The sequence below is a fragment of the Erinaceus europaeus genome, chromosome 4 (genome assembly GCF_950295315.1).
Source record: "Erinaceus europaeus chromosome 4, mEriEur2.1, whole genome shotgun sequence".
Lineage (NCBI taxonomy): Eukaryota > Metazoa > Chordata > Mammalia > Eulipotyphla > Erinaceidae > Erinaceus > Erinaceus europaeus.
This window is the reverse complement of record NC_080165.1, coordinates 123,927,131-123,948,750: the sequence shown is the minus strand read 5'-3', so window position 1 is coordinate 123,948,750 and position 21,620 is coordinate 123,927,131. Positions and strand designations below refer to the sequence as shown.

Genomic DNA, 21,620 nt, shown 5'->3' with positions numbered 1-21,620 from the left:
CATCCCAAGCATCTTCTCAGACCACAGTAGAATTAAACTAACACTTAACAATAAACAAAAGATTAGTAATAGTCCCAAAATGTGGAAGCTGAATAGTACACTATTTAACAACTACTGGGTCAAAGAGGAAATAAAGGAAGAAATCAAAATGTTTCAATAGTTCAATGAAAATGAAGACACAAGCTATCAAAATATTTGGGACACAGCTAAGGCAGTATACAGAGAGGGAAATTCATAGCCATACAAGCACACATTAGGAAACAAGAAAAAGCACAAATAAACAACCTGATTGCATACCTTAAAGACCTAGAAGAAGAACAAAGGAACCCTAAAGCCACCAGAAGTACAGAAATAACTATTGGTCATATCAATAGAGGCAAAGAAAGCCTATGACAAAATACAACATTCCTTTATGATCAAAACACTACAAAAAATGGGAATAGATTAAAAATTCCTGAAGATAGTGTCTGATTTCCAAAAGCTTCTTTAGGTTTTTCTATGTATACTATCATGCCATCTGTAAATAAGGAGAGTTTGACTTCTTCTCTTGCAATCTGTATCTCTTTAATCCCTTGCTCCTACCTGATTGCTATGGCAAGAATGTAAAACATTAATCCCCCAATAAAAAAAGAAAATCATAAAAAATGAGAAAACATTTCTATTCTTCTATTATCATTAATAATTTTAAATAACTAATATAGTCCTTCAGGATTTTTTGTGTATTGTTGGAATAATAATTATCTTAGATGATTTTACTTTTATGCATATTTTAAGAAGATAATTTTTGTCTAAAACTTACGTAACTTCCCCTTTGTGATTTGACCTCTCTTCCAATATTCTATGTAAGCCTAACATTTGAACTGTCCATTAGACTACTTTTTAAAAAATTTTTTGCCATAAATAATGATACAGTTATAATGCATGTGTATATTCCCACACTTCAATATTATTTCTCTGGCAGAAAAAAATATTAACTAATTAAAACTGACATTTCAAAAAATTATGATAGGTTACTACAAGCATTTGTATTTAATTGTTTCATTTCTTAGTTTGTGAATAATAAGCAAATTATTATGGATTAGTAAAGAGTTATTTCTTCTTAAGTATTTTAAATAGCATCACAATCTTTTCCATGCTATATTTGTTGTTGTGTTTGCCATTTCATAACACTTTTTTTTTTTGGTAAAATTTTAGCCATCTTTTTTCACTGAATCACTTTATTGGGGAAATACTGATGGACATATGCTAGCACAAGTTTACAGTTTCTCCTTTCTTCTTTGTCACTGGGCTTTACTGTTTCAGGATATTTTTCCCCACAGCTAAGAGTGAGATAGAGAGGCAGAAAGTGAGGGGAAGGAACCACGGCATCAGAACATTTTTCAGCATAGTAAAGATTGTTCTCAAACCTGGGTCAAACACATGGTAAAGGAGGGTACTAAGTGAGCTATTATGTCAGCTCAAGTTTCATATCTCTCCATAAAAGGTATTGGCATACCGCACCCTCCAACAATCTGTCATTTTCCCTCTACCACACGGCACTAAAACTGACATTTCAAAGTTGAAATTATTAGTATTTAATAATTTATTTATTAATTTATTCAAAATTTAAAATATTTAAGTTAAGAATGACTAGTGGGTTCTTAGTTATGCCTTAAAGTTTTTTCTTCTATCTATACATAAGATGGTTGGCAATAAAAATACTGGGTGAAAATTTTCTTCCTAGTAAGCCTGTCAATATATGGCTTCATTATGAGGAACTGAAAAATTTAGAGAATGCATTATACAATATGACCTAGAGTGCAAAAGTTACCAAAAAAGCCTTCCTAATTGGGGGCCAGACCATAGCACACCCAGTTAAGCGCACACAGTGTGAAGCACAAGGGATCCTGGTTCGAGCCCCGCCTCCCCACCTGCAGGGAGGTCACTTCACAAGTGGCAAAGCAGATCTGCAGGTGTCTATCTTTCTCTCCCCCTCTCTGTCTTCCCCTCCTCTCTCCATTTCTCTCTGTCCTGTCCAACAACAACAGCAACAACAATGGAAAAAATGGCTGCCAGGAGCAGTGGATTTGTGGTGCAGACACTGAGCCCAAACGATAACCCTGGAGGAAAAAAAAAAAGTAAAATAAAATAAAATAAACCTTCCTAATTCAGCCCAAGCAGATAAAATTCAGGCTGAACTTTCTACGATGCAAATTATTTCTAAGTATCAGGTGTTTCCAGCAATAAATTATAATAATAGAAAGTTTCTCTAAGAGATCTACTAATTCAGCCCTAATCATCAAGTGAGTGTGATTTAAATTAGCCTGCTACTGTGTTATGTACATCTAAAAAACAAAAAATTACTTGAAAATAGTATGTCTTTGTAATCAATCTCTAATAATTTTGTTTATGATCTAAATTTCTTTAACACACTTGTCAGTTCACGTCAACAGCACACTAAAACCATTATTAACCCCATTTAAACACATAATGGGGTTGTTAGCCATGGAAACATAAAAAGTAAAGGCAATTTTTTTGGAAGTAACCTTGTGATTTTAAGATGACTTGATCTGAGAGACAGCAACAGAGTTTATGTTAAGAAATAAGAGTCACAAAGATTTAAGGACACAACCATTACCCACCCATTCTGTAAAATCTGAGAGTTCTCACACTAAACTCCTTCCTCCTTTCTCCATCATCTTTGCCAATACCCCAATCAAAAGTAACATCATCTTAAAGCTAAATAGAGAGGGTTTGAGAACACATGCAAAACAAGGACAGAAGTCTGCTACCACTCCTAAAAGTGAAACAATATAAATCTAACTCTTCAGGTTTTAACTCAGGAAGTAAAGTATTGTGTGAACAATCCGTGAGCAGGAAGTGGTGGGGATACTTTAAAGGTTTACTGAATTGCTCATTTTACTTATCTGATCAACATGATGAATGTAGGGCAAACAGCAATGAGTTCTTTGGCTTACTTGTCTATAATCACACACAGCTGCCCCTAATCTTATCCCACCTTGCCCATGCTGTGTAACCCACAGACATTTCTCTTCAGAAGTTAAGTATGCTGGAGAACTTTAACTTTCTGTCTTACTCTAACAGCTTGGTTCAGATGAACTCATATATACATACACTTATCCACTCTTATTTTTAAATTTGTGCTTGTATTTTATAAAATCTTGCATGTTTAGGTAGTGCCACATGAATTGGTCTATATGACTGGTAAAAACTGAAAACTCATAATAGTGACTAAAATAAATCTTAGCTTTTGGTAAAAAACAAACAAACAGCAGTAGAGCAGCGGGTTAAGCACACGTGGTGCAAAGAGCAAGGATCAGCGTAAGTAAGGATCCTGGCTTGAACCCTGGGCTCCCATCTGCAGGGCAGTCACTTCACAAGCTGTGAAGCAGGTCTGCAGGTGTCTTTCCCTCCACCTCTCTGTCTTCTCCTCCTCTCTCTATTTCTCTTTGTCCTATCCAGCAACAATGACAACAATAATAACTACAACAATAAAACAACAAGGGCAAGAGAGAAAGAATAAATATTTTAGAAAACAACAGCAACATTGAGTGTGGAAAAGTGCTGATGTAAACTTTGAACATAGCCCTCAGATTAATGTTTTATCACTGAATTAAATATCTTTTTAAGAAATAAAAATACTCTAGACAGTAGGATTTATTCTTAGTATACTGTTGTTTACTAACATTCATTACAGCAAATATGTATTGCCTACTAAAAAATCCTATACATTTCCCAAGCCAAGTTAAAAAAAATGTTTTCAGTATTGGTACTTTATGGTGTGAGCAATTACTTTGGTATAAATAGATAGGGTATTCAGTAGCTATCACTTTGGATGGAAAGTCTCCATAAAGACTCACTGACAAATCCAATTTTTCTACTTATAAATTAAGTCAAATCAGCAGATAGACATATTGTTGACTAATAGCTACGTTTCCAAATGACTCACCGGTGCTTCCACCATGTTGGGTTTGCTGTTCCTTAGTGTCTTCACTGCGTGGAATACATCCACGACATTTTGCCGTTTCACCATTTCAACAACAATACCTATAGCACAGAACATGCCGCTACGCCCACCGCCATTTCTGAAAACAAAGGAAACAAAGATCTTTTAACATAGAACTTTGACAGGTCATGGCAATTAAATGTTTGGGAAGATAACACATTATGCTTTAAATTATTTTCCAAAATATAAATCAACAGATGAATTTTCTTCATCTTTATCTTCATTTTACTTCATATGTTCCTACATGTGTACAGGGCAGAGAGGAAGGACAATGAGGATAATGAGGATAATGTTAGGTTGGTGGCTTAGGTCTTGATATGTTCTGTAGGCAAATATTGTTTCACCTTAGTTTAGCTTCTGATAGATTTTTATTTATGTTTTGATCATTTTATTGGGGGGGAGGGTTAACAGTTTACAACGCAGCAGTAATACATGGGTTGATATATGGGTTCAATTTCTAATCTCGTTGTGATAGATATCTGCAAAACACTCTCACCCGCAGCTTAAATACTTTTTAGCCATCATACACTGGATCTCCCGCAGTGATCAATTTCCAAATTGTATAAATCAGAAAAGTTGTCTCAAGCAGTGTCCAGAAGAATTTAAATGATATAATAAGTGAACAGTAAAAGTTTTTTTTTTAAATACATCAATATTACAAGTTAGCAGTAAATTATAGAAGAGGGGATAAAATAATATCTATGGAAGTTTGCAAGATATAAGTCAAGTACTACATAACATGGAAAATGTGAAGGCTAATAAGAAATGAACATCAAGATCCCTGATTATTCAACCAAGATGCCATACTTACAGGCAGTGGATGATTGTTCGACCTTCCCCTTCCTCACACTCCTCCTGCCATTTTTCCACCTGCAGGATCAGCTTTAAAAATGAACGTTTGGAGCCAGGCACTTCTCGGTGAGAAGCCCAGCCCAGGTATTGAAACTGCTGCACCATCAGATAACCTTCCTGTGGCTGTAGAGGAAAATGGATGTTTATGTAAATATACTGGGTCAAGTATTTTAACGAAAAAGTAAAAAAAAAAAAAATTTATGTTGGTCTATAACCGCATATAAATGACATCTACATTGGATTGAGTCTAGCTGATGGAAATCCTGAAAGTGTACACCTAAGCAGGAAAGCGTTCTAAGTTACAGAAGCAAGAAGCATAAGAATTATACAACACACTTATGTCACACCCTCTACTTAATAATCGATTCTTAGAATTACAATTCTTTTTTTTTTCCCACCAAGGTGTTGCTTGGGCTTCACACCTGTGTGGTTCCACTGCTCCTGATGGGTTCTTCTTTTCTTTTTTCCCCAGAGAAAGTGTGAGGAACAGAGTGAGTGACAGAAAAGGAGATACACCACAGAACTGCTCCATCCCTCAAGAAGCTACCCCTGTGTGTACAGTGCTCCCATGCAGTTACCTAGGATTTGAACCCTGGTCCTCAAGCATGGTAAAGTGTGTTCTGTACTGGGTGAGTTATCTCCCAGTCCCCCGGATGACACTTATATCACTTTGTCATTCGTCTACTCTTCACTGCCACTGACATCATTGCAATTCCAAGCACAAGTTGTAATTACCTCCTGGTTGATCTCTTTGAATAAACTTTGATCTCCTTCCAAAGCATTCCCACTGCAGACACCCTGATTATTTTGAAATGCAAATATGATCTTGCAATTCCCCTGTTTAATGGCTTTCAAATGATCTTAGCATAAAATACAAATTACTGTCATGGCTTAAAAATTCTTACACGATCTGGCTTTACTTCCTTCCTCAATCTTTCTTTTACTCTAATACACTATTTGAATTGCAGACATAACTGAACTTTTAATCTATTTGTCAAATCACCAATTGCCTTGGGAACTTCACATGTACTCTGCATTTAGCCCTCAACATTTTCTTCTTAATTTCAGTGAGTAACTTCTTGAGCTTGGCTGGGACTTTCCTGGCCTTAGAACAAAAATCTGTGTGGGCTTGGGAAATCTTTGTCCTGCATAAATTAGGATAGTTGCTAACCACCCACCATCCACTCCCACAATCTCCATCCAATAGTTCCTGCAGATTCTGCAAGTTATGACTTAAATATAATGACCTCAAAAAGTCATTCTGATGATTCCTATCTTAAATTATCCAGTCAAATACTCTATATTTTCTACTTTTACTTTGTAAATGTTTTGACATATAAAAATAAATATCTTTCCTCAGAAAATATAAACTCTTTTAATGACAAGTACATCTCTTTTCACTCAACAGTGTATCAAAGGAACCTAAAAAATATTACCTTCTGGGGCGGGATGGTGGCGTATCTGGTTGAGCACACAAAAGGACCCTGATTCGAGCCCCCCCCCCCCCCAGTCCCCACCTGCAGGGGGAAAGCTTTGTGAGTGGTGAAGCAGGGCTATGGCTGTCTTTATCAAGTAAATAAAGATAATAACAACTAAGAAAATAAAATATAAGAAAATATTACCTTCTAAAGAAAAAAATGAATGAATGTGTGAATCAAAACCTTAAAACCTCACATCAAAATGTAAGGAGGGGACAGTAATACAAGGACTGTTCACAAGGACCAGAGTGGAAACCACCCACCCCCAAGCCCCAACCTGTAGGAAGAAATCTTCAAAAACAGTGAAGCAGTACTGTAGGTCTCTCTCTCTCTCTTTCTCTCTCTCTCTTTTTTTTCTCCTCTATCTCCTTCCCTCTCAACTTCTCTGACTTATCAAATAAAATAAATATATATTTTTTAAAAAGACAGAAAATGTAAGAGTGGATAAACAATATGTGAGCAAAGCCATATCCTAAGGCAGAAAGCAAAAAGCTCTGAGTGACCAGGATAATGCACATTTTGGTAGGATAAGGATCTATGTAGTAAATATCCAATTCTGTGTCGGTACTTATAATGCATTAATAAAGCACCTAAACACTATACACACAAGGAGAAAAACAGACGTACATTGACAAAAACAAATATATATAACACAAATTTTAGCTCTTGTTCCTAGAATATTTTTTATATAAGCAGTTCAATTAACAGATAAGTTGGACTTTTTCAGTTTAGCAGCTAACATGTCTCAGTGAAAATATTACTAAACCAATAATGTAGCAGATGTGCATACATAATGAAATTCCATTTAAATTAACATCTTAAGACATTCATGAATATTAAGACATGATGTCATGTTTTTTCTCATTACAATGAAGGTCACAATTATATAATTTAACCCCTCCTTATATACATATGGCTTATGAACCAGAGGAAAACAAAAATAGTCATTTTGATATAAAAGAAAGCAAACATGAAATTCATTTAAAAAAATGCTTAATATAACAGATCCACAAAGAACAATGTTTCTGCTTCCAGGAAAAGACAAACTTGTGGCAGCACTGGTTCTGTCCACAGATCCAGGTAGAGTCAGATGTTGGAATGTTGGTGGAATAAGAGTCAATGATGACAGAACTGGCAAAATAGCTCACTTGGATAATGAGCGCTATTTGCTACACTCAGGATTCAGTTTGAGTGTGAGCCCTACTGAATTAGAGGGAGTTTTGAGTCTGATGTCTTTAACTCTCAGTCTTTTTTTCTATGCCTCTCTCTTTCTATCTGAAAAAGTCAGCCTTAGGGACAGGGGATAAAGGTCAGGCAACAGGGGGAAAAACAAAAGGAATCAAAGATGCCTATAATTTACCTTTACCTTCGTGTCTGAGGTTGTACCTTATATGCAAAACTTAGAATAGTGACATGGGGCCCTTCTATGATGCCTAATAATATATATCATTTCTAGGTAAAATTTCTCCTTCTGCCATTAATCATAGTCTAACATTATGACTACATTTATGTTTTATTTTGCCACCAGGGTTATTGCTGGGGCTCAGTGCTTGCCAACAAACTAATCCATTGTGCCTGGCAGCCATTTCTTTCCCTCCATCCCTTCCTTTTTCTTTCTTAATGTTTTTTTAATTTTTTTTTATCTATTTATTATTGGGTAGAGACAGAGATAAACTGAGAGGGGAAGGGGAGATAGATAACTGCAGCCCTGCTTCGCCACTGAAGCTTTCTCCCTGCAGGTACTTGAACCTGGGCCCTTATGCACTAAAATGAGAGCACTTAACCAAGTGCTCCACTGAATTCCCCTCCCTTCCTTTCTTATTTCCATCCTTCCTTTCTTCTTTTCCTTCTCCTTCCTTCCCTCTTCCCCCCCTTCTTTTTCCTCCTTCCTTCCTCCTTTCCTTTCCTTTCCTTTCCTTTCCTTTCCTTTCCTTTCCTTTCCTTTCCTTTCCTTTCCTTTCCTTTCCTTTCCTTTCCTTTCCTTTCCTTTCCTTCCCTTCCCTTCCCTTCCCTTCCCTTCCCTTCCCTTCCCTTCCCTTTCCTTTCCTTTCCTTTCCTTTCTCTTTATGATAGAGACAAAAATAAATTGAAAGGGGAGGGGGAAGGACAGGAGAGAGAGAGAAATGGAGAGAGAGATACCTATAGCACTACTTCATTGTTCATGATGCTTTGCCCCCTACAGGTGGGAAAAAAGGGCTTAAACTCTAGGCCTTGCAATAATAATGCATGTGCTCTGCTGGGTGTACCACCACTAGGTTCCATATATCATTATTTTTCAATTCCATGCTTCTTGTGGGTTGGATGCCAATACTGGCAAAACACTTAGTGAATTTATTTTAAGTCTATTTGAACTTCAAATAAACTCAACTAAGCCGGTGTATTTGAATCTATATATTGATTTTAAATGTTAGTATAGTAACTGGCCAGGAACCAACGATTTTATAATTTGTTTTGCTACTGTTAGAATACATTTATTTTCTAAAGGATGATTACTAGCTTGGAAACTGATTATGTAGTGTCTATTAGTTCTATTCTTCCTGTCTGAATTACACCTCATCATGGTTATAATTACCTGTTTTACATTAGCTCAGTTAAAATGATTACACAACGACTTACTCTTGTTAGATTGCATATCCTAAAAATCCGGTTGATCACATCACAATCCATTGAACAAGACATACATTCTACTTGGATAGGGCCATAACGTAGCATTCCTTCCTCTGGCCAGTACTGAGGGCAACCCTAAATATGGATATTTTGAAAGAAAGAAAAAAAGAAATGAAGCTTTTGTTTTCCTAGCTGGGTTACTATAAAGCAGAATTTTATATCTTACTGTTTTTCTTAAAGTAGTACACAAATACATAAAAATAATGCACAGCTATTAACCTGGGACAAGTCGACTTCATTTAGCATCACAATGGAGGTACAGCCATAATCATACACTAATCTCCAGAAATCTTTCACAGTGTTTGGCAGAGGGTATTGTGTGACAATGAAAGCAGCTGGCTGTCTGTAGCTCTGTGAAGAAACCAGGTAGATGCAAAAAACATGAGAACTTAAAAGGTATGATCAATTGTGCAAGCAGATTTAATAATTTTCATCGTAAGACCAGCAAGATACAAAAAGCTTCACATGAATTGTCAAACTGCTGCATAAGCCACAGATTTGAACCACTGAATGGACTGGAATAAATGTAGTGATGAGATACTTAGATGACTCAGTAACAATTCAAGTCAAGAATTTATATCTTGGGAGTCGGGCGGTAGCTCAGCGGGTTAAGCACACGTGGTGCGAAGCGTAAGGATCCCGGTTCGAGCCCCCGGCTCCCCACCTGTAGGGCAGTTGCTTCACAGGCGGGTGAAGCAGGTCTGCAGGTGTCTATCTTTCTCTCCCCCTCTCTAACTTCCCCCTCCTCTCTCCATTTCTATCAGTCCTATCCAACAACAATGACATCAGTAACAAAAACAATAATAATTACAACAATAAAAAATAACAAGGTCAACAAAAGGGAAAAGAAATAAAAATAAAATTTAAAAAAAGAAGAATTTAAGTCTTACTTAGTTGAGAGAAATGAAATATAGGACAAAAACAAAAGAAGAGACTAAAGTATTCCTCAAGGCTAAAATCCTCCATGAGTTATCTGTTATATTATCTCAGTTTTCCTGGTAATCAGTATGAAAGGCTGACGACAAAGAAAGCCTTTCCTGGAGTGTACTTCCCTCTTATCAAGTGCTACATACTTAACTCTTTCGCTCTTCATTTCAGAAACTGAAACAAAAAACAAACAGAATCGCACATACCTCAAATAAATTTGTTTTTGCAATATACAGATTTATCAGCATATTCTGCACACCTTATAGGCAAACTATTTCCCAGTATCCTGGGCATGTCTCCTGCATATCGTAATAAAGATGATAGGTTTAAAACTTTATGTTTGTCATGTGCCAAAGAGAAAAGCTAATGTACTTCCTGACTCAAGCCAGGGGAAAATGGCTCCTTGTTTACTCCAGGCCACTTAATTAAGACACAATATATTGTGCTTTTCCAGAAGGAGAAGGTGGTGAAGGGAATACTATCTGGACTGGGCAAACTGTCGTTCTATAGACTACTACTACTACTACTACTAGCGTTTGCCCTTCTTCCGTAGCCAGTCAACAGTGTCAGGTTGAGCCTGATGTAAAGTTTTGAGACCTATGATCTACACTAACATAGAAACATTTATATTTATTCAATAACCTAATGATTTTAAATGATGACTAATTTTCTTTTTGTTTTTTTGACAGAGAAATTGAGGGGTGATAGGGTGGGAGAGAGACACAGAGACAACTGCAGCCCTGCTTCACCACTTGTGAAGCTTTCCCCCTGCAGGTGGGAACTAGGGGCTTGGACCTGGGTCCCTGTGGACTGTAATGTGAGTACTTATCCAGGTGTGCCACTGCCTGGCCCCAATGATGACTAATTTTCTGAAATAGATTTCTTTAGTACTGATAATAAGTGTTCGTGATGTCCTAATTCACTTGTATCACTACTTTTTGAGACTTTTCAAGTTTCTTACTATCAGTTAAAACTGATTATTGAATTTCATTAATCCTAATTGGAAATCCTGCTAATCACTGAATTCTACTCAATGAAAAACTACAAGTCAAGCATAAGTTGATGGTAATTCATCTAATTGGGGGCTGGGGATGACAGCACAGTGGTGATGCAAAACGACTTATATGCTTGAAGCATTAAAGGCCCCAAGCACATTTCTCAACATCACTATAAGGGAGAACTTAGAATTTAGCAGTGCTTTGGGAGAGAGAGACAGAGAGACAGAGAGAGACAGAGAGACAGATGGACAGAGACAGAGACAGACTGATTTCTGGCTGGTTCTAAGTGACCTCAAGGTCTTATAAAGTTATAGCTGCAGGTTTTAGAAATGTCTTCTTATGTTCATAAGATATAAGGAGAAGAAATGTCTTCTAGGTTCATAAGACATAAGGAGAAGAAACAAGTTTTTATCCCAAATAATGTCTACATAATGAGATGACAAGTCAAAGAGGCTAAAAACTATTTTTTGAGTGACAGGGGAAAGAAGACAGATGTGGAGGGGTTAACACTGGAGAAAAATGAAGAGTTCCTATTTCTTTCCTAAATACAGAATCGCATTTAAACGTTTAAAATATTAGCATCCTTGTGCTTTAATTTTGCAGAGGAATAACAAAGGAGTGTCTAGTGGGGATGCAGAACAGGGAGTGAAGGTGAAGAGACTGATCAGCCATGACCCTGGTCTTAGAATATAGACAAAACCTTAATTTTCTGACTCTCCAATTACAGTACTAAATCTATTGTATAACTGCAACTAGAAAACATGCCTTTGTAAAATCACTGGACATTAAATATTAGAGAGAAGGCAAAGACAGAATATAAATTTCAGATTTTATGTTAGTGACTTGCATTTTAAGAAAATAATGACAAAAATGCAAAAGAAAAAAGTTGAAAGGCAACAGAATATGTCTTTTTCTTTCTTTTTAAAATTATCTTCACTGATTGGACAGAGATAGCCAGAGATCGAGAAGGGTGGGGAGATAGAAAGGGAAAGAGACAGACAGACATCTTCAGACCTGCTGCGCCACTTGTGAAGCTCTGCCCCAACAGGTGGGGACCAGGGGCTTGAACCTGGGTCCTTGCACACTGTAATGTGTGTGCTTAACCAGGTGCACCACTGCCTGGCCCCTAGAATATGTCTTCATATAAAATTGTTTCCTTTTCCACAACTTTTTAAAAATAATCAGTTGAATCAACATTTATTTTCTCATTTGACAGAAAAATATGAAATGCATGAATTGAAGACATTATCTTAGGGCTGGTAAAATAGCTCACTTTGAGAGAGTGCCGCTTTGCCATATACACTACCTAGGTTCAAGCCTGGCCCCCACCTCATTGAAGGAACCTTTAGTGCTGTGGTCTCTTTTTATTCCTATCAAAATCAGCATCAGAAAGAATTTCCTATCTGTTTTCTCTGCATTTAGTGTACTTGTCTTCTTACACAATTAAAACCGGAAGGAAAGATACAATGAGGATCCCATATGATTCCAGCGGATGTGACTTATGACTGACTTGTAAAGGTTAGGGTCATAACAAGAACGGGCACTTTCACCTGAGCCTGCCTTTAGGTTGTTCTTTTCTGCAGTATGAACACTGTGAATCCAAGTTAACTGAGTATAGGATTAGTCTCAGAAGTAAAATTCTAAGCATATTTTGGAAAATAACTTAGAAAGAACTACTAGTCTCAAGGGAGTGAAGGTTGACTTCTAATTTATCCTGGCTATGGCTCTAAAAACTAAAAGACAAAAAATAGACATGTTTATAAAAGAGTTATAAACTGTTTAAAAATATTTGGGGGGTTAGATAGTGGCGCACCTGGATGAGCATACATGTTACAATGTGCAAGGACCTGGGTTTGCGCCTCTGATTCCCCACCTTCAGGAAGGAAAGCTCTGTGAATGGTGAAGCAATGCTGTAGGCGTTTCTCTCCCTTTCTACCACCCCCTTCCCTATTGATTTCTGGCTGCCTCTCTCCAATAAAAAAATAAATATAATAAAAAATTAAAAAATAATAATTAAAAGAAAACAAAATAAAAAGATTCTGAACCTTGATGACCATCTTGTTTCTTCCTAAAATGACCACAGCAAGACATTCAAACAAATAATTTAACACTCTCCATGTTATTCTGTCTACAACATACTAACATGTTGAATGCATGAGCTATAGTCTGCAGCCTACAAAGACTGGAGTAGGGCAAGTTCTTTCATTAACATGGCATATTCCAGCACATCAAATATCAGAGATAAAAAAATTCCCAAATTCAGTTTAACAGAACATGACACTATGTGATCTTAAAAAAAAAATTAAGGTAGGAGAGAGAGAGAGAGAGAGAGAGAGGGGTCCTGACCAGGGCACTACTCAGTTCTTTTGTACAGTGGTTCTAGGGACTGAATCTCATACATCTGGGAACTCAAACACTATTTTTCTTACTATAAAATTTATTTCTAATTATGTTCAGAATACATAAGCATATGTTCTTTATAGAAAAAAAATAATGAAGATGAAAATAATAACCTAATATTTCCAGCAGAGTATAAAAATGACAAGTAAATTTTAAATTTACAATAAAATATAAAACCTATCATTCATGTAAATGTCTACAGGGGGAATAAACTATCACTCTCTAAAACATTTCCAATTCATTGAGATTTTCCACTTTTTCTTTATAGGCCATTTAAATTTTCCCAAAAAGGAAACTAGCCAGTTTTTACTACATTATTTAGCTTCTCGTGACACTCTATGCTAACAAGAAGAGCAGTGTCTTACATCCATAAGAGCAGCATTGATGTAGTTACTGCTTTCTCCATCAATTGTAATTAAAAAAGGCAGACATCTGTCAGGTGGCAGCATGTCCATGAAACGGTTCTTGTCATGATTTCTTGGCAGGCATGCTATACTGCAGTCTTCAGCTTGTAGTCGAGGGGTGACTGAATTCAAGGTCTAAGAAGAAAAAAGGGGACCTAGGTTAAAAGATAGTGACTCATATCACTAATGTAGTTTCCATAGGAAGGATGGGGACACAGAACTCTGGTGATGGGAATGGTGCGGAATTATATAACTGTTGTCTTACAATTTTGCAAATCAATATTAAACAACTAATAAAAAATGTCTGTATTAGAAAAAAAAAAAAGATGGCAACTTATTTAATAACGTAACCTAGATTAATCAAGTTCCTAAGAGTTGAAGTAGAAAATGAAGGATTTGTACAAGTCAAGGCTGCCTGTCATTATAACAGGCTAATGAATATTATTGTCAAAGCTAATAAAACCTAAGAGGTGACAAAGCAACAACATACACATTGCTCAATGTGCTTCTTTTTAAAAGAAAGCAGAAAACTAACCAACACAGCTACTTGCAAATTGCATTTGATTTGATTACTTATTCAAAGTAAACAAAGTTAAGAGAAGCTCATGATGATGACTCAGCACCAAAGACAGAAATTGCAATGTCATAACATTTGGCATGTTATATTTGAAGGTATGCTGTGATGTGCTGAACGAGCATTGACTAAAGAACCAAGCATTGTGTATACAGAAATACACCATGGCATGTTTCACTTCAGACTGTGTCCAGAGATGTCAGGCATGGAATGTCAATCCTTCAGCTTCATTAGTCTGGTGAGGACTTTCCTAGCTCACAGGACTCCTTAATTCCATTTCAGGTAGTGCACTTCTTAACAAAAACCTCAAAACCCACCGAGGTTTTACAGTTAACAATATTTATAAACTTTTCCCATATTTGGGAGCTACTCTCTTCCCTGATCCAGCTTTCTTGTCCTTTTTCCAAATATCTGACAATAACTTGGGTCACCTGCAGGTTAGATGTCAAGCTCAGGCAAAAACTAGTAGGGTAGGGGAGGCGGAGCCAAGATGGCGACTGGAATGTAGCAGCACCCATGGGCTCTGACATCAACTGCTAGAAAGCCTTGAAATCCTGGCCTTCAGCGGGACAAGCAAGGAGGCATCCTAAAGGTAGACCAGGGAGGTGATTATAATTCAATCTGGGTTAAAATTAGAGCAAAAAGAAAGGAAATTTCTTGATTATTTCTCTCAGCCCCCCTCTCTCCATAACCAGATCCCAGGGGTAGGGAGCTGCTGCTAGCAGGCTCCCCGTGGAGCTCCTTTCTTTACCAAGATTCCTGGCCCACCAGGGTGCCATTAAACCCTGCTTCCAAATTTCTAGACAAAAACTAGTAGGGTCGTGGGCCCCTTGGAATATACCTAAACTAGACCTACTAGCTTTTTCCAAAATGGAGACTCCAAGTCTTCATCTGCAATATTCCAGCCTTTAGGTTCATGATTAGTCATTTTTTTTCTGCTTTAATATCTTAACTCTTTTTTAGCCACCAGTTTCCAGATGCTATCATGATGCCAACCTGACTTCCCTGGACAGATGACCCCACCAATGTGTCCTAGAGCCTCACCTCCCCACCCTTGCCCCACTAGGGAAAGAGAAAGACAGGCTGGAAGTATGGATCAACCTGTCAATGCCCATGTTCAGTGGGGAAACAATTAAAGAAGCCAGACCTTCCACCTTCTGCACCCCATAATGACCCTGGGTCCATACAACCAGAGGGTTAAAGAATAGGAAAGCTGTCAGGGGATGGGATGGGATATGGAATTCTGGTGGTAGGAACTGTGTGGACATGTACCCCTCTTATCCTATGGTCTTATCAATATTTCCATTTTATAAATAACTATATAGATAAAGATATAAATAGATACCCTTGACTTTGTAGTTTCAGAACCTCAGGGATAATTTAAGAGCACAGAAAAATCTGGAGTTACTTAGAGACAATGTTTACCACAAACTTTATTATTTTTAATGTACTGGTATCACATAGCTAGTGACATATAAGGTAAAAAATATAAAACTACATTAAAAAGTTGTAAATATACACATAACCATTAAGTATGACTTTTATGATACATTTTCTTTGCACACTTCTCTGAGTCTGAATTAATTTACCCTTTAAGATACAGTAGATATGAACTCATTAACACAAGTATGACTTCATAATATGTATAATGAAAGCGACAGGTATTATATCTAAAATAGGGCCAGAGGTTATAAGTTAGAATTGAGAGTCCTACCTTAGAAGAATTAATAATGTCCAGAACAAATTGGAATATTTTTTTACCATAAAAGAAACCCTAGAAATAGTAAATACCTGGAATTCATCTTTGAGATGTGACGAATTAGTCTGGGAATCTATTCTAATCATATCAAAATATGCGGCTTTAAATTCACACACAGGTATGGCAGTTTCTCCACATAAACAAGCTTCTAAAATGGCATCATGAATAAAAATGTATTGTTCCTATCAAAAGAAAGAGAAAGAAACATCCATAGAATTTTCATTAAATTTTTCTCTTACCAAAAATAGAGAAATTCCTCTCTCTGAAAACTTTAATAAAATACCAACATTTCCCTGTATGACTTGATAAGCAAGTAATGATGCTATGTGGAAGACAAAGTATTATAATTTTATAGATGTTGGAAGGCAAAAATAAAGACAAAAAAAGTGCCAGTTGAAGTAAATCAACAATAAAATCCACATACCTCTGTCTGAACCATATTGATACGACGAGATCTTAATGCTTTGACACAGTTGTAGATATCAACAACACCCTCTCTTTCAGCCATGTCAAGCATGATGTCAATTACAATGTAACAGCCAGTTCGTCCTGCACCAGCACTGGAAAAATTAATTTTAAAATTAAATAAATCTAAAGAACTATAGGAAAAATGGTTATGGAATTTTATAGGTATTTTTGAATTTCAAATAGGTGAGAACGGGTTAATTTAGCAAGGTATAAGACATTTTATACAACTTCATGTTACTAGATATTACTAGAAAGAACACCTACTTTGGCGTGAACTCAAGATCAGAAGAGGAGTTCCAAATTAAAAGATGTAACTATTAATCAAGTTCTGATTTAAAAATAATATCTAAATATTATTCAACTTAACCTCACTCTCTTATACAGATTTCATTTTATATAATTCTAATACACATAATTTTGAGTTTATAGAATTGGTCATGGGGTGAATTTATGCTTTAAAATTTAACATCAAATTGAAAAAGTCTAACAGTTGTGAATTCTTGGCAAAATGTAAGAATGTTGGTTTACTGTCTTAACCAGAGAAGCTCTTGTAATATAAAGACAAAGAACATTAACTATAAAAGCTATAGTTAGGGGGCCAGACCAAAAAGAAAATAGGTAGTCATATAACAAGTCATAAAGACTGAGACTATCTTACTGCTCTTCATTCAAAAAATGAATAATAATATACTATTGAGGTAGGGACTGTCCCACTTCTCCAAGGTAGGCCTCCTCTGACACTCAAGAAAGATTGATCCTGAAATCATTGCAGCCTACAGTATTCACAGCTGATAAGGCTATAGATTGCAAACTCAGACTGACAGGTATTCAGATGTTACACAGGCTCCTGTGCCAAATTTGATATATATGGGCCCTGGGTTAGATTGATGTGGTAAACGGTTATCTGCATTTATATTTTCTCTTCAAGTTTGGGAGCTACTCTCTGCCACAATCCAGCTTTCTAGTTCTATTCTCAACTCTGACACCATCTGCCCAGACAATATTCTTAGTCTACCTCCATGTTAACTATCAAGCTCAAACAAAAATTACTAAAATCATGGTCCCCCTCAGAACGTACCCTAAAATAGACTTCCTAACTTCTTTTTTAAAAAATAGTTTTATTTGTTTATTTTCCCTTTTGTTGCCCTTGTTTTTTATTGTTGTTGTTGTTACTGATGTCGTTGTTGTTGGGTAGGACAGAGAGAAATGGAGAGAGGAGGGGAAGGCATAGAGGGGGAGAGAAAGACAGACACCTGCAGACCTGCTTCACCACCTGTGAAGCAACTCCCCTGCAGGTGGGGAACCAGGGGATCAAACCGGGATCCTTACACCACAAGTGCTTAACCCGCTGTGCTACCGCCTGACTCCCCCTAACTTCTTAGCACTCTAACATCCCTATTTTCATCTGCTCTAATCCCACTTTTTGGTTCCTGTTTATTAAACATTTTGTCCTGCCCCATATCTTACTGCCTTTCAGGTATCAAAGTTGCAGATGCTACTATGATTCCATCCTGAACTCTTTGGGCAGACAACCTCACCAGTGTATCTTGGAAGTTCACCTCTCCAGATCCCTATTCTACTAGTGAAATATAGAACTAGGCTGGTGTTAGGGATCAACTTAACAATGCCCAAGTCCATTGGAGAAACTATTTAAGAAGCCAGACCTTCCACCTTCTGCACCCCAAAAAGAATTTTGGTCCATACTCCCAGAGAGGGAAGAAATGTTAAGGGAAGGTAACTAGAGGGATCTGAAACCCAATTCCATCAGGACCCAGAGAAAGAAGAGGAAGAAAAGACACATTTGGAAGTAGTAATAGGTGTAAGTGTGACTTAGAAAAGAAAGAACATAGGACCTTAGAAAAAATAAGCAAAAAGATAGGTAGATAGATAAATAGATAGTTATAGAAATAGTAGTCAACTCATATATGTGACCTTGGGAGAACCACTGCAGTTTCCAGTAGAGGGAATGAGGTCTTAGAACTCTGGTGATAGATTTGGTGTAGAATCGTACCCGTTATCTTCTAGTTCTGTAAATCAATATTAAATCACTAATAAAAAAAATAAAATTCTAGAAGTAGATCTGAAGAAAAAGATAATATGCTATTGATTAGGATACTCCTGAGGATGTTTCTAAGAATTAATACATCAAAGTCAATGAGTATAAAAGTTATAATTAAGAGGTTTTGTGTGTTGTTTGGAAAAATCACTCAGTACTAAGTTTCTCTTTTTCTGCAATAAAAGATAATTATGTACACATGGAAAATGACACTTCTGTTTCAAGATGGTATCTAAGAATCTTGGATCACGTCTGAAGTAAGCAATTCATGGGAAACTAGACGTTAATGATAAGTCAGGAGACACTTGATACCGAAAACCTATTTTATCTCATTTTCTAAATGCACAGATGTACTTTACCATAATTTCTTTGTTCTTCATATTTAGTCACTTTCTTAAACTCACTGTTATTTCAGAAAGTTTAGCAAAAGCTAAATATTGTGGGTATCTCTATTACTATTATTATTATTATTATTATTATTTGCCTACCATCTTCTCAATCACTGTTCTCAGGGTTTGAGACAAAAAAGTAATTGAAGAATGCATCAGATTTCTTGAAAAGAAATGAAGATTCTTTTTTTCTTTCTAGGTTACACACTAATTATTATGGTTGACTTACTTTTATTTTATTCTTTTTGTTTTGATTTTCCTTTTAAACACGGTCATTTGAATTCTGAATATGTAGAATTTTATAGAAAGAACAGCCTATTATATAGTGTCAAGACTGCCATGCAAAGTTTAGGAAGCACTTTTCAGATTCAGTACCTACTTTCTGTTGACATCTCAGACTGAGGGCATGTAATTTGCATATAGTGTCTACAAATGCTTATTTTAATGGACATTTATAATCAAGAAAGTCTGAGTATAATGTTCACATTTTATTGACTTGCATTTGCTGGATCTATTGATGTAGTTTCAAGGTCTTCTGATGGATGACTTTTAAAATATTCTTTAAAAGGCAGTTTATCATCCACAAATTCCTGCAATTTAGGCCATTTAGTATTTTTGTATATCTCAAATTTATTTTTAAAAGCTGGGATTCTACTGGGAATTTTGTATATGGGCAAGAAATCTCCATTTCAACTTACCATTCTATACAATATGGTATTTTCAAAAGTCAGTTTTTACATTAGAATTGTGTAAAACACTAGCCACAGTAGAATACATATATTTATATCTTCAGTATCAAGTTTATAGTCTTTTTACAGCTCCCTTTTATTATTATTTTACCTTATGTATAATAAATGTAAAACGGGACTCTTAAGCATATATTAACTTTGGTGCTTAAGAAGTCTTGTCTTTATTCTTTAACTAAGCGGGCTGACATACACAGTCAATGTCATTTGAACCACTACTCACCTGCAATGCACAACAATGGGGCCAGCACTGGGAGGGTTGGAGAACTTGACTCTTCGGATAAAAGAAAGAAGCCCAGTAGCATGGTATGGTACTCCATGGTCAGGCCAGCCAGTGAAATGGAATTGTTTAACTTCACGAATCTCATTGTAGCCCCTCTGTGCAAATGTGAAAAGCAGTGTTTCAAAAGGACCACAGTAAAAGCATTACTCATGGTTATGATTGATCAACAGTGGAAATTAAAAATTTACCAGTTATCTTTTTTGAAGAAGGATGCTCACTTGACATGGTCTAGAAACTTTCCTTTACTGTCACATAACAGCCAAAGAAAGAACATTAGAAACCTTCCTCAATTCTGTAAGTCTCACTAAATTTTATTTACTTTGACAATTTATTCTTTACCAGGAATGGTGATACAGAAAATTATTAGGGGAAGAGGGAAAAATAAGAAAGCTAAAATGTTGCCCTGTTGACCTAATTTACTGAGTTCTCACATGATATATAAAAACAACTCTCTAGTTTCTCATCTCACAAAGATACTTTAATATCTTGTCCATCCATGGTGAAAATGGTTTTGAAGCATAACATGCAGGGATTTTCCAGGACAGTGCTACTCTAGATTGGTTTGTAAAAATATACAGACAACTAAGCCATTCTTGAGATAAAATATTTTTCTTATCTTTGTGAGATAACTAAACACAGAGATTATTATTTATAGTAACATAAAATATAAAATGAAAAATGTGAAACATCTTTTCTTATAGCTCTTTTGTAATGTGCTAATTTAAGAGAGTTCTACAAATAATATATTTCAAAGCCCTTTCTTCCCTTTTTTTTTTAATTTATTTTTTTTCTTTCTTCCCTTTTTTCTTAAAAAAGAAAGCTGTAGATTGTGGTCACACAGCTTGGAGAGCTAGATAAAATGCTGAAGAATTTATCACTTTTTTATTATTTAATTTTGACTAATGATTTATTTTTTAAATTTCTTTATTGGGGAATTAATGTTTTACATTCAACAGTAAATACAATAGTTTGTACATACATAATATTTCCCATATAACAATACAACCCCCATGAGGTGAGGTCCTCTGTCATTCTTTTTGGACCTGTATTCCCCTACCCCCACCCCGCTCACCCACCCCAGAGTCTTTTAATTTGCTGCAATATGCCAACTTCAGTCCAGGTTTTACTTGTTTTTTTTTTTTTTTTTCCTGATCTTGTTTTTTCAACTTCTGCCTGAGAGTGAGATCATCCCATATTCATCCTTCTGTTTCTGACTTATTTCATTTAACATGATTTCTTCAAGCTCTATCCAAGATGGGCTGAAAATGGTGAAGTCACCATTTTTAATAGCTGAGTAATATTCCATTGTGTATATAGACCACAACTTGCTCAACCACTCATCTGTTGTTGGACACCTCGGTTGTTTCCAGGTTCTGACTATTACAAATTATGCTGCTTACGAACATAGGTATACACAAATCTTTTTGGATGTGTGTTTTGGGTTCCTTAAGATATGTCCCCAGGAGAGGAGTTGCAGGGTCATAAGGATAGGTCCATTTCTAACCTTCTGAGAGTTCTCCAGACTGCTCTCCACAGAGGTTGGACCAATTTACATTCCTACCAGCAGTGCAGGAATGTTCCCCTGACCACACAACCTCTCCAGCATTTGTTGT

The 21,620-nt window shown here is 36.2% G+C and overlaps 1 protein-coding gene across 6 annotated transcripts in view; it reads right to left on the bottom strand.

Annotated features, from left to right (window-relative positions):
• Window positions 1–21,620, bottom strand: part of PTPRK (protein tyrosine phosphatase receptor type K) — a 603,479-nt gene that overhangs the window by 2,766 nt on the left and 579,093 nt on the right. For all 6 annotated transcript variants that reach the window (XM_060190487.1, XM_060190488.1, XM_060190489.1 and 3 more), the window contains 8 exons: window positions 19,948–20,102; window positions 16,490–16,625; window positions 16,098–16,247; window positions 13,694–13,867; window positions 9,223–9,354; window positions 8,953–9,078; window positions 4,818–4,981; window positions 3,950–4,085 (listed from right to left, as the gene is read on the bottom strand). In XM_060190487.1, coding sequence (XP_060046470.1) covers window positions 3,950–4,085; window positions 4,818–4,981; window positions 8,953–9,078; window positions 9,223–9,354; window positions 13,694–13,867; window positions 16,098–16,247; window positions 16,490–16,625; window positions 19,948–20,102 — 1,173 coding nt within the window. The remainder of the gene's footprint in view (window positions 1–3,949; window positions 4,086–4,817; window positions 4,982–8,952; window positions 9,079–9,222; window positions 9,355–13,693; window positions 13,868–16,097; window positions 16,248–16,489; window positions 16,626–19,947; window positions 20,103–21,620) is intronic.